This window comes from Mustelus asterias, chromosome 12, assembly GCF_964213995.1.
Source record: "Mustelus asterias chromosome 12, sMusAst1.hap1.1, whole genome shotgun sequence".
NCBI lineage: Eukaryota > Metazoa > Chordata > Chondrichthyes > Carcharhiniformes > Triakidae > Mustelus > Mustelus asterias.
In genome coordinates, this window is record NC_135812.1 from 42279036 (window position 1) to 42292076 (window position 13041).

Sequence of the window (13041 nt, forward strand, 5' to 3'; positions counted from 1 at the left end):
AGGGGAGTTAACCCCAGTGTCCCTCAGTCAGTGTCAGGGGAGTTAACCCCAGTGTCTCTCAGTCAGTGTCAGGGGAGTTAACCCCAGTGTCCCTCAGTCAGTGTCAGGGGAGTTAACCCCAGTGTCTCTCAGTCAGTGTGAGGGACGTTAACCCCAGTGTCTCTCAGTCAGTGTCAGGGGGAGTAAACTCCAGTGTCTCTCAGTCAGTGTGAGGGACGTTAACCCCAGTGTCTCTCAGTCATTGTCAAGGGGTGTTAACCCCAGTGTCCCTCACTCAGTGTCAGGGGAGTTAACCCCAGTGTCTCTCAGTCAGTGTCAGGGGAGTTCACCCCAGTATCTCTCAGTCAGTGTGAGGGGGCGTTAACCCCAGTGACTCTCAGTCAGTGTCAGGGGAGTTAACCACAGTGTCTCTCAGTCAGTGTGAGGGGGAGTTAACCCCAGTGTCTATCAGTCAAAGTCAGGGGAGTTCACCCCAGTATCTCTCAGTCAGTGTGAGGGGGCGTTAACCCCAGTGACTCTCAGTCAGTGTCAGGGGAGTTAACCACAGTGTCTCTCAGTCAGTGTGAGGGGGAGTTAACCCCAGTGTCTATCAGTCAAAGTCAGGGGAGTTAACCCCAGTGTCTGTCACTCAGTGTCGAGGGGAGTTAACCCCAGTGTCTCTCAGTCAGTGTCAGGGTGAGTTAACCCCAGTGTCTCTCAGACAGTGTCGAGGCGCTTTTACCCCAGTGTCTCTCAGTCTGTGTCAGGGTGAGTTAACCCCAGTGTCTCTCAGTCAGTGTCAGGGGAGTTAACCCCGGTGTCTCTCAGTCTGTGTCAGGGTGAGTTAACCCCAGTGTCTTTCAGTTAGTGTCAGGGGGAGTTAACCCCAGTGTCTCTCAGTCAATGTCAGGTGGAGTTAACCCCAGTGTGTCCCAGTCAGTGTCGAGGGGAGTTAACCCCAGTGTCCCTCAGTCAGTGTCGAGGGGAGTTAAACCCAGTGTCCCTCAGTCAGTGTGAGGGGGAGTTAACCCCGGTGTCTCTCAGTCAGTGTCAGGGGAGTTAACCCCAGTGTCTATCAGTCAGTGTCAGGGGAGTTAACCCCAGTGTGTCTCAGTCAGTGTGAGGGGTCCTTAACCCCAGTGTCTCTCAGTCAGTGTCAGGGGGAGTTAACCCCAGTGTCTCTCAGACAGTGTCGAGGCGCTTTTACCCCAGTGTCTCTCAGTCAGTGTCAGGGGGAGTTAACCCCAGTGTCTCTCAGACAGTGTCGAGGGGAGTTAACCCCAGTGTCCCTCAGTCAGTGTGAGGGGTCCTTAACCCCAGTGTCTCTCAGTCAGTGTCAGGGGGAGTTAACCCCAGTGTCTCTCAGTCAGTGTCAGGGGGAGTTAACCCCAGTGTCTCTCAGACAGTGTCGAGGGGAGTTAACCCCAGTGTCCCTCAGTCAGTGTCAGGTGAGTTAACCCCAGTGTCTCTCAGACAGTGTCGAGGCGCTTTTACCCCAGTGTCTCTCAGTCTGTGTCAGGGTGAGTTAACCCCAGTGTCTCTCAGTCAGTGTCAGGGGAGTTAACCCCGGTGTCTCTCAGTCTGTGTCAGGGTGAGTTAACCCCAGTGTCTTTCAGTTAGTGTCAGGGGGAGTTAACCCCAGTGTCTCTCAGTCAATGTCAGGGGAGTTAACCCCAGTGTTTCTCAGTCAGTGTCAGGGGAGTTAACCCCAGTGTCTCTCAGTCAGTGTCAGGGGGAGTTAACCCCAGTGTCTCTCAGTCAGTGTCGATGGAGTTAACCCCAGTGTCTCTCAGTCAGTGTCAGGGGGAGTTAACCCCGGCATCTCTCAGTCAGTGTCAGGGGGAGTTAACCCCAGTGTCTCTCAGTCAGTGTCGAGGGGAGTTAACCCCAGTGTCACTCAGTCAGTGTCAGGGGGAGTTAACCCCAGTGTCTCTCAGTCAGTGTCAGGGGGAGTTAACCCCAGTGTCTCAGACAGTGTTGAGGCGAGTTAACCCCAGTGTCTCTCAGTCAGTGTCACTGGAAGTAAACACCAATGTCTCTCAGTCAGTGTCAGGGGAGTTAACCCCAGTGTCTATCAGTCAGTGTCAGGGGGAGTTAACCCCAGTGTCTCTCAGTCAGTGTCAGGGGAGCTAACCCCGGTGTCTCTCAGTCTGTGTCAGGGTGAGTTAACCCCAGTGTCCCTCAGTCAATGTCAGGGGGAGTTAACCCCAGTGTCTCTCAGTCAGTGTCAGGGTGAGTTAACCCCAGTGTCTCTCAGTCAGTGTCAGGGGGAGTTAACCCCAGTGTCTCTCAGTCAGTGTCGAGGCGAGTTAACTCCAGTGTCTCTCAGTCAACGTCAGGGAGTTAACCCCAGTGCCTCTCAGTCAGCGTCAAGCAATCTGCTGAGCAGATTATGGATATGTGTGGAGGTCATAGGGTAGTTGTCATGGGGGACTTTAACTTTCCAAATATTGATTGGAACCTTTGTAGGGCACACAGTTCGGATGGGGCAGTTTTTGTGCAGTGTGTGCAGGAGGGTTTCCTGACACAATATGTGGATAGGCCGACAAGAGGTGAGGCCACATTGGATTTGGTACTGGGAAATGAACCGGGCCAAGTGTTAGATTTGGTTGTGGGAGAGCACTTTGGAGATAGTGACCACAATTCAGTGTCTTTTGTTATTGCAATGGAGAGGGAAAGGGCCGTACGGCAGGGTAAGGTTTACAATTGGGGAGAGGTAATTATGATGCGATTAGGCAAGAATTAGGGGGCATAAGTTGGGAACAGAAACTGTCAGGGAAAGGAACTAATGAAAAGTGGAACTTTTTCAAGGAACAAATACTGGGTGTCCTTGATAGGTATGTCCCTGTCAGGCAGGGAGGAAATGGCCGAGTGAGGGAACCATGGTTCACGAAAGAGGTGGAATGTCTTGTGAAAAGGAAGAGGGAAGCTTATGTAGGGATGAGGAAACAAGGTTCAGATGGCTCGATTGAGGGTTACAAGTTAGCAAGGAATGAGCTGAAAAAGGGGCTTAGGAGAGCTAGGAGGGGACATGAGAAGTCCTTGGCGGGTCGGATCAAGGAAAACCCCAAGGCTTTTTACTCTTATGTGAGGAATAAAAGAATGACCAGGGTGAGGTTAGGGCCGGTCAAGGACAGTAGTGGGAACTTGTGTATGGAGTCAGTAGAGATAGGCAAGGTGATGAATGAATACTTTTCTTCAGTGTTCACCAAGGAGAGGGGCCATGTTTTTGAGGAAGAGAAGGTGTTACAGGCTAATAGGCTGGAGGAAATAGATGTTCGGAGGGAGGATGTCCTGGCAGTTTTGAATAAACTGAAGGTCGATAAGTCCCCTGGGCCTGATGAAATATATCCTAGGATTCTTTGGGAGGCAAGGGATGAGATTGCAGAGCCTTTGGCTTTGATCTTTGGGTCCTCGCTGTCCACGGGGATGGTGCCAGAGGACTGGAGAATGGTGAATGTTGTTCCTCTGTTTAAGAAAGGGAATAGAAATGATCCTGGTAATTAGAGACCGGTTAGTCTTACTTCGGTGGTTGGTAAATTGATGGAAAAGGTCCTTAGGGATGGGATTTACGACCATTTAGAAAGATGCGGATTAATCCGGGATAGTCAGCACGGATTCGTGAAGGGCAAGTCGTGCCTCACAAATTTGATTGAATTTTTTGAGGAGGTAACTAAGTGTGTTGATGAAGGTCGGGCAGTTGATGTCATATACATGGATTTTAGTAAGGCGTTTGGTAAGGTCCCCCATGGTCGGCTTATGATGAAAGTGAGGAGGCGTGGGATAGAGGGAAAGTTGGCCGATTGCATTGGTAACTGGCTGTCTGACCGAAGACAGAGGGTGGTGGTCGATGGAAAATTTTCAGATTGGAGGCAGGTTGCTAGTGGAGTGCCACAGGGATCAGTGCTTGGTCCTCTGCTCTTTGTGATTTTTATTAATGACTTAGAGGAGGGGGCTGAAGGGTGGATCAGTAAATTTGCTGATGACACCAAGATTGGTGGAGTAGTGGATGAGGTGGAGGGCTGTTGTAGACTGCAAAGAGACATAGATAGGATGCAAAGCTGGGCTGAAAAATGGCAAATGGAGTTTAACCCTGATAAATGTGAGGTGATTCATTTTGGTAGGAGTAATTTAAATGTGGATTACAGGGTCAAAGGTAGGGTTCTGAAGACTGTGGAGGAACAGAGAGATCTTGGGATCCATATACACAGATCCCTAAAGGTTGCCATTCAAGTGGATAGAGCTGTGAAGGAGGCCTATCGTGTGTTAGCTTTTATTAACAGGGGGTTGGAGTTTAAGAGCCGTGGGGTTATGCTGCAACTGTCCAGGACCTTGGTGAGACCACATTTGGAATATTGTGTGCAGTTCTGGTCACCTCACTATAAGAAGGACGTGGAAGCGCTGGAAAGAGTGCAGAGGAGATTTACCAGGATGCTGCCTGGTTTGGAGGGTAGGTCTTATGAGGAAAGGTTGAGGGAGCTAGGGCTGTTCTCTCTGGAGCGGAGGAGGCTGAGGGGAGACTTAATAGAGGTTTATAAAATGATGAAGGGGATAGATAGAGTGAACGTTCAAAGACTATTTCCTCGGGTGGATGGAGCTATTACAAGGGGGCATAACGATAGGGTTCGTGGTGGGAGATATAGGAAGGATATCAGAGGTAGGTTCTTTACGCAGAGAGTGGTTGGGGTGTGGAATGGACTGCCTGCTGTGATAGTGGAGTCAGACACTTTAGGAACATTTAAGCGGTTATTGGATAGGCACATGGAGCACACCAGGATGATAGGGAGTGGGATAGCTTGATCTTGGTTTCAGATAAAGCTCGGCTCAACATCGTGGGCCGAAGGGCCTGTTCTGTGCTGTACTGTTCTATGTTCTATGTTCTATGTCTTTCAGTTAGTGTCGAGGGGAGTTAACCCCAGTGTCCATCAGTCAATGTCAAGGGGAGTTAACCCCAGTGTCTCTCAGTCAGTGTCGAGGGGAGTTAGCCCCAGTGTCTCTCAGTCAGTGTCAGGGGGAGTTAACCCCAGTGTCCCTCAGTCAGTGTCGAGGGGAGTTAACCCCAGTGTCCCTCAGTCAATGTCAAGGGGAGTTAACCCCGGTGTCTCCCAGTCAGTGTCGAGGGGAGTTAGCCCCAGTGTCTCTCAGTCAGTGTCAGGCGAGTTAACCCCAGTGTCTCTCAGTCAGTGTCAGGGGGAGTTAACCCCAGTGTCTCTCAGTCAGTGTCAGTGGGAGTTAACCCCAGTGTCTCTCAGTCAGTGTCGAGGGGAGTTAACCCCAGTGTCTCTCAGTCAGTGTCAGGGGAGTTAATCCCGGTGTCTCTCAGTCAGTGTCAGGGGGAGTTAACCCCAGTGTCTCTCAGTCAGTGTTTGGGGGAGTTAACCCCAGTGTGTCTCAGTCAGTGTCGAGGGGAGTTAACCCCAGCGTCTCTCAGTCAGTGTCAGGGGGAGTTAACCCCAGTGTGTCTCAGTCAGCGTCAGGGGGGGTTAACCCCAGTGTCTCTCAGTCAGTGTCAGGGGAGTTAACCCCAGTGTCTCTCAGTCAGTTTCAGGGGGAGTTAACCCCAGTTTCTCTCAGTCAGTGTCAGGGGGAGTTAACCCCAGTGTCTCTCAGTCAGTGTCAGGGTGAGTTAACCCCAGTGTCTCTCAGTCAGTGTCAGGGGGAGTTAACCCCAGTGTCCCTCAATCAGTGTTACAATAAACAGATGATCCAGTCATTTTCACAGGGCTGTTGGTGGGATCTTGCTGTGTTCATGTTGCTGCATGTTACAACTGTGAGTCCAGTTCAAAAGTACTCGTTCTGGGACATCTCGAGATCATGAAAGTTGATGTTTAAATAAACGTCAGCCAGGCTTTCTTTCTTCAATGTTAGTCTCACTTACTCACTGCCACTTTGCTTACCCCCTCCGGTAGGGGTCACTGGTTAGTGGTCGGGATTGAAGAAACTGTCTGATTTCCTCTTCCCAGACTGTGTGTGTGTGTGTGTGTGTGTGTGTGTGCGGGAGAGACATAGAGATGAATGAAATACCAAGCTTCAGAATAATCTTTGTACACATAAAACAAGGGTTTGGCTTTTAGGAAGTATTTGTCATTCCTTTTTGTAACCAAAATGTCACTGTTCCACCTCGCTGCTGTCAGAATGCACAGACTGTAGCTCATTCCTGGACATGACAATGCTTTTCTCCCTTAGCTCTGTGTGTATGTGTGTGTGTGTATGTATGTGTATCAGTGTGCGTAGCTGTGTATGTGTGAGTGTGTGTATCTGTGTATGTGTGTGTATCTGTGTATGTGTGTATCAGTGCGTGTATGTGTGTGTGTATCAGTGCATGTATGTGTGTGTGTATCAGTGCGTGTGTGTGTGTGTGTGTGTGTATCAGAGTGTGTGTGTGTGACAGACTGGGAGTAGTGGCACTTTAACCAGATTCAAGCTTCCGCCTTTGTTTGACACTCATTTCCTGCCTCAGCTATAGCTTCCCCAATGAATAATCCATAAAGCTGGCTGGCAGAGACAACAGGCAGCTGGAGGAGGTGGAGGCAGCGCCCTCCCTCCCCTATCACTTTCCCTTTTGTTCATTTATTCAGCAGAACTGAGAATCAATCACAGCTCCTTCAGTGCATCGCGAGCCCTCCTGTTTCTGAAGCTCACTAGACCAGCAGCAGCAGCCCAGCCCATTGTGCGGAGGACCCAAAAAGGACATTTTTGTTTTGTGGAAGGCTTTGTGGCTGCTTTTGTGTGAAAATGCTGGTTCCATCTCTGCCTGCCTTTATTTATTTATTTACAGAAGCCTTCATTGGACAGCTCCCCGGGCTCCGAAACACTGAATGATTGGTAAATTCCTCCAATCCCCAGCGCAGTGGAGAGTGTGAGCAGCTTCATGTGACCCAGCTTCTCTCTGTGTCTCTGTGTGTATCTCACTGCATCCTAGACAAGCAGCCAAAGGGAGAGGCAGCACAGCAGCAGAGGCAGCCACAGCACCGTATAATCCCTGTACAGCGGGGAGCTGGATGAGAGGAGCGACAGAGCACACTGTAAGGATGCTGCTGATATTACAGTGACGGTAGATAAAGGGCTCTCTCTTCACTGTCACAGCTGAGGCTGCTTTGTAAAGAGATTGGGTGGGCTTGTGCTGTTTTTTGTTTTGACTCTCCACATTATTTATCGAAATTACAAATCAAAAGTGAGGTTTGGTTAAGGCTCTGATGCAGTTTTCCCTCCCTCTCTCCCTCCCTCCCTCCCTCCCTTCCTCTCTTTCTTTCCTTTTCAGATTAGAGGTTGGGTCCCGTAAGGATGTGGGGGACGGTGAGCCGGAGAGATGTGTGAGGTGCTGGCTCTGCACTAATCCTCAGTGCTCCTTGAGAAAGAGTATTATTGTCTGCTGGAGAGAGAGAAACCCAGGCCTTAAGGAAAATGAGTCTGCTGAAACCAAGTGGGTTGAAGGCGCCTGGGCGGATCAGCAAGCATTCCAGTCCGGTGGGCAGAGGCTCCGCGGCGATAGCCGGGCCCAAAGAGGGTAAGGCTGTGAGCAGAATCTTTATTATTTTTTGAGGAACTGTTACCCCATTAGATATTGCTCTGTATCAGTGACACTTTTTTTCAGACGAATGTCGACAATTGTGTTTCCTTCAGTTGGGTAACCAGCTGCATGAGCTACATTTCCACACACATTCTTTGTTTTCCTGCTTTCCCTCTTACCCTTGTCTGGAGGGATGACATCAGATCTGGCATCTGCAACTGTGCCCCGCTTCACGTGCACCGCTATTGTGTCAGGGTGAAGGAAACACTGGAGGAATTGTACCTGTCACAGGCTACCATCAATTCACCTGTCCTGGCGTAGTCTTCTGTGGCTCAGTGTCCAATTTGGATCACCTTCCCGTGAGGCACCTTGGGACATTTTACCATGTCAAAGAGGCTATAGAAATGCAAAGTTGTAGTTGTCAGTAACTAACCGGTCTGGTAGTTTTCAACTTAATGATTTTGGAGGAGGGGGCAGGGGGAAGTCTGTCAAAATCTAAATTAAATTTTTGATTTTGAAGTTTTTTTTGAGAATTTGATGTGAGCTGGGCTTGGAAATTGACCTTTTCTGATCTGGGAGTCGGCTGGGTTGCATTGGGTGGCAGGCAGGCTTTCTTTAGGGAGGTTCAGATACTTCAAAATGTCATAGAAACAAAGAAACCAGCAGCAGGAGTAGGCCATTCGGCCCTTCAAGCCTGCTCCGCCATTCATTTTGATCATGGCTGATCATCAAATTCAATATCCTGATCCCCCCTTCCCCCCCATATCCCTTGATCCCTTTAGCCCCAAGAGTTGAAATCAGACAATGTTTTGGCCTCAACTACATTCTGTGGTAGTGAATTCCACACATTCACCACCCTGTGGGTGAAGAAATTTCTCTTCACCTCAGTTCTGAAAGGTTTACCCCTTATCCTCAAACTATGACCCCTAGTGCTGGAATCCATTGGGAACGTTCTTTCTGAATCCACCCTATCTAACTAACCCTGTTAGAATTTTATAAGTTTCTATGAGATCCCCTCTTACTCTTCTAAACTCCAGTGAATACAATCCTAACTGACTTAGTATCTCCTCATATGACAGACCTGCCACCCCAGGAATTAACCTGGTAAACCTTTGTTGTATTCCCTCTATAGCAAGGACATCCTTCCTCAGATCAGGATAGCAAAACTGCACACAATAATCCAGATGTGGCCTCATCAACACTATACAATTGCAGCAAAACATCCCTACCCCTATCTTCTCACTATGAAGGCCAACATACCATTTGCCTTCTTTACTGCTTGCTGTACCCGCGCGCTCACTTTCAGTGACTGACGCATGAGGACACCAAGGTCTTGCTGAGTATCCACCTCTCTCAATTTACACCCATTCATCTCACCCATTCTCTCTCCACCAGCCGCCACCCCCTCCCCCAACTGGCGGACAGCAGTTGTTGGATTCCAGTGTTCTCTAACATTCACACCTAGAGAATCACCTTGGTAGCTATGATATATGGGAATGTAGAACTCAAAGCACAAACAGATCAGACATGATCTTGTTGAATGGTGGAGCAGGCTTGAGGGGCCGAATGTTCTTCTTCTGCTCCTTGTTCATATGGTCTCACTGCTTCTCTACACGGTCCAAAAATCATAGAATCCCTACAATATAGAAGAAGGCCATTTGACCCATTGAGACTGCACCCACAACAATTCCACCCAGGTTCTATCTCGGTAACTCCACATATTTGCCCTCCTAACCCCCGGACACTAAGGGGCATTTAGCATGGCCAATCAACCTAACCCACACATCTTTGGAGTGTTGGAGGAAACCAGAGCATTCAGAGGAAACTCACGGAGATATGGGGAGAACGTGCAAACTCCACACAGCCACCTGAGGCTCGAATTGAACCCGGGTCCCTGGCGCTATGAAGCAGCAATGCTAACCACTGTGCCACCATGCCGCCCAGTCAAGTCTGCACCAACAACAATCTCACCCAGGCCTTATCTCTGTAACCCCACGTATTTACCCCACTAATCCCCCTGACATTAAGGAGCAATTTAGCATGGCCAATGCACCTAACCCAGACAAGATGTCCCTTCGTGTCCAAAGATGTGCAGGTTAGGCGGATTCGCCATGCTAAATTGCCTCTTAGTGTCCCAAAATGTGCAGGTTAGGGGGATTAGCCACGATGTTGCAGGCATAGGGCAAGGAGGTTGGGCCTGGAGAAGATGCCCTTTCAGAGTCGATACGTCCTCGATGGGCCTAATGGCCTCCTTCTGCATTGTAGGGATTCTATGATAACCTCTTGATTTCCTGAAGGATCTTGTCTTGATCCTCTCCCATTTTTCATCTGTATGCTGGCCTTTGGCAACCATCCAAAAGCACAGCATCAGTTCCCACGTGTGTGCTGACAACACCCCAGCTCTATCTCCCCAACACCCCCCTCGACTCTCCACTCTTACTAAGTTATCAGACTCTTTATCCTACACCCGCACAGGAGGGACAGAAACCTCCTCCAACTAAATTGTTTTGGTTCCCGCTCCAAACTCTCCCCTAGTTACTGACTCCATCCCTTCTCTCTGCCGACTGTCCAAGGCTCAACCACATTCTTCAGCAGGCTGATTCCTTGGATGAAGGGGGCTTTGTCCTATGAGAAAAGGTTGGGTTTTTATGCACAATGAAGTTGGGAAAATTGAGAGGAGATCTTATTGAAACTTGGGCTCGACAGAGTAGATGCTGAGAGGATGTTTGCCCCTTGTGGGGGAATCTAGAACCGGGGGCACAGATTCAAAACAGGGGGTCTCCCATTTAAGATGTAGATGAGGAATTCTTCTCTGAGGATTGTTCGCCTTTGGAATTTGGAATCCTGTGGTAATGAATTCCACAGGCAGACCACCAAAGAGCAGTGAGCCTGTGGAATTCATTACCACAGGAAGTAGTTGATGCCAAAACATTGAATGTATTCAAGAGGCGGCTGAATATAGCACTTGGGGCGAATGGGACCAAAGGTTATGGGGAGAAAGCAGGATTAGGCTATTGAGTTGGACAATCAGCCATGACCATAATGAATGACCGAGCAGGCTTGAAGGGCCGAGTGACCTCCCCCTGCTCCTATCTTCTATGTTTCTATGAATTTGCTTCCACAGAGAGCAGTGGAGGCTGGAGCACTGAGTATATTCAAGGCTGAATTGACAGATGTTTAATTGATAAGGGAATCAAGCGTTATGAGGGACAATGGAGTTAAGGCCCAGTTTGACCAGCCATGATCTTATTGAATGACAGAGTAGGTTCAATGGGCCAAAAGGCCTACTCCTCCTATTTCTCTTGCACTTAGCCCACCTTACAGATGGTCCCTTAGCTGGTGGCATTCCAGAGATCAGACGCATGGCTGAGGTGGGAAATGAAAGATGACTGCTGGTATAGTATGAGCGATTTTGTCAACCGAAGGGCTTTGATCTATAGAACACGATCCCATACCCCTGCTTCCTCCTTTTGAAATTAGAATCAGCTGAAGAATGGGTCCCATTGCCTTCAAAGTTGTCCAAAGTAGTTATCCTTCCTTCTCCTCTTCATTACGTTTGAATGCAGTCAGCCATTCTTCTATGGCAACTCCGAGTTGCTGCCCCTCCATGGCACTGCCCTCTTCTAATTCAATTCCTTCTTGCCCCAAGGTGGTCAGTTTGCCTCCTGTAACTAGTTTGTCCTCCATAGTCACCTTCAATCTGCCCAAGAATTCATATCTGTCAACATCATCTAAGGATTTATTTCCTTATGTACACTGAATGCCCTACCCATTAGGCAACACCCTTAGGCAGCACAGTGGTCAGCACTGCTGCCTCACAGCTCCAGGGATCCGGGTTCAATACCTGTCTTTGGTATTGACGGCAAATACCAAGTTTGCACATTGGGTTTCCTCTGGGTGCTCTGATTTCCTCCACAGTCCAAAGATGTGTAGGTTAGATGGATTGGCCATGTTAAATTGATGTGGAGATGCCGGTGTTGGACTGGGGTATTTTACCCCATGTTAAGTTGTCCACAGATGTGTAGATTAGATGGATTAGTGATATTAAACGTGTGGGGGTACGGGATAGGGCAGGGGATAGGGCCTAGGTAAGATACTCCATCAGAGAGTTGTGCAGACTCGATGGGACAGATGGCCTCTCCTGCACTCTGATTTCTATATGATTCTATATGATTTCACTATGGTCTGACTGATGTGAAGTTCTGGATGATTTGGAACCTTTCGTTGATCACCTGAACTAAAGGCATTTTTTTCAGCTCTTTCAGAATGTGTCATATTTCAGGCCCATCTCCCTCCCCAGATGTAAGTCAGACTGAACCTGCAGATGTGCAGTGTCTTGTGCTGAGCTTTAAAACCCAAATCCGATCTGATTTTGTTCATTTATAATATGTGGGTATCATTGGCTAAGCCAGCATTTATTATCCACCTCTAACTGCCCCTCAGTAAGGTGGTGGTGATCTGTCTCCTTGAATAGCTGCAGTCCCTGTGATGTGGGTACATTCACAGTGCTCTGAGGGAGGGAGTTCCAGGATTTTGACCCAGCGGCAGTGAAGGAACAGTAACTATATTTCCAAGTCCGGATGATGTGTGGCTTGGAGGGAAACTTTACAGGTGGTGTTCCTATACATCTGCTGCCCCTTGTCCTTCCAGGTGATAGAAGTTACGGGTTTGTATGGTGATGTTAAAGGAGCTTTTGCAAGTTGCTCTGATGTATCTTGTATTTGGCGCGCTGGTCGTGGAGGGAGTGGGTGTTTTTGAAAGGAGTGCCAATCAAGCGGGACTGCTTTGGCCTGGATGGTGTTGAGCTTCTTGAGTCGTTTTTGGACTTGCACTCATCCAGGCAAATGGAGAGTATTCCATCACACTCCTGACTTGGGCCTTATAGATTTTGGACAGGCTTTGGGGAGTCAGGAGGTGAGTTATTCTCCACAGAATTCCCAACCTCTGACCTGCTGTTGTAGCCACAGTATTTATATGGCTGGTCCAGTTCAGTTTCCAGTCAATGGTACAAGGTGTTGATAGTGGGGGATTGAGGGATAGTTGTTGAGTATCAAGGGGAGATAATTAGTTTCTCTCTCTTGCTGGAGATGATCATTGCCTTGTTCCTGCATGGTAGAAATGTTGCTCACCACATACCCGCCCAAGTCTGGATCACCAGATTTCCATTGTCTGCAATATCAGATGGCCACCCTTAGACCCACATTCACTAAGTAAAGATTTGTTTTTCCTAATGCTCTCTTAACCAGCCTTCCCATACCACTCCTCAATCTGCAGCCCGTATCTATTCGACTATCACCTTCCACTCACCCCTCGCCATCTACCACTCTCACAGGAATATATACCCTAAAATGTTCCTCTTCACCTGCAAACCTCCCAAATGCTTTATCCCATTTCTATGGCCTTTGCCAATCATACACCTCAGTTCTCAGTCGCTGCTATCTATATGCTTATCTTGATCCTCTACCTTCTAAAAAAACACCCATAATTAATACCATGGCTCAGTGGTAGCACTGTAACTTCTGAGTCTGAAGATTGTGGGTTCAAACCTCACC

General features: G+C 48.7%; 1 protein-coding gene across 1 annotated transcript in view; it reads left to right on the plus strand.

Moving 5' to 3' along the window:
• Positions 1-6698: 6698 nt before the first annotated feature.
• Positions 6699-13041, plus strand: part of clip2 (CAP-GLY domain containing linker protein 2) — a gene marked incomplete at its 3' end in the record, with an annotated part of 313298 nt that continues 306955 nt past the window's right edge. Inside the window, exons 1-2 of the mRNA XM_078226021.1 lie at positions 6699-7004; positions 7241-7486. Coding sequence (XP_078082147.1) covers positions 7384-7486 — 103 coding nt within the window. The remainder of the gene's footprint in view (positions 7005-7240; positions 7487-13041) is intronic.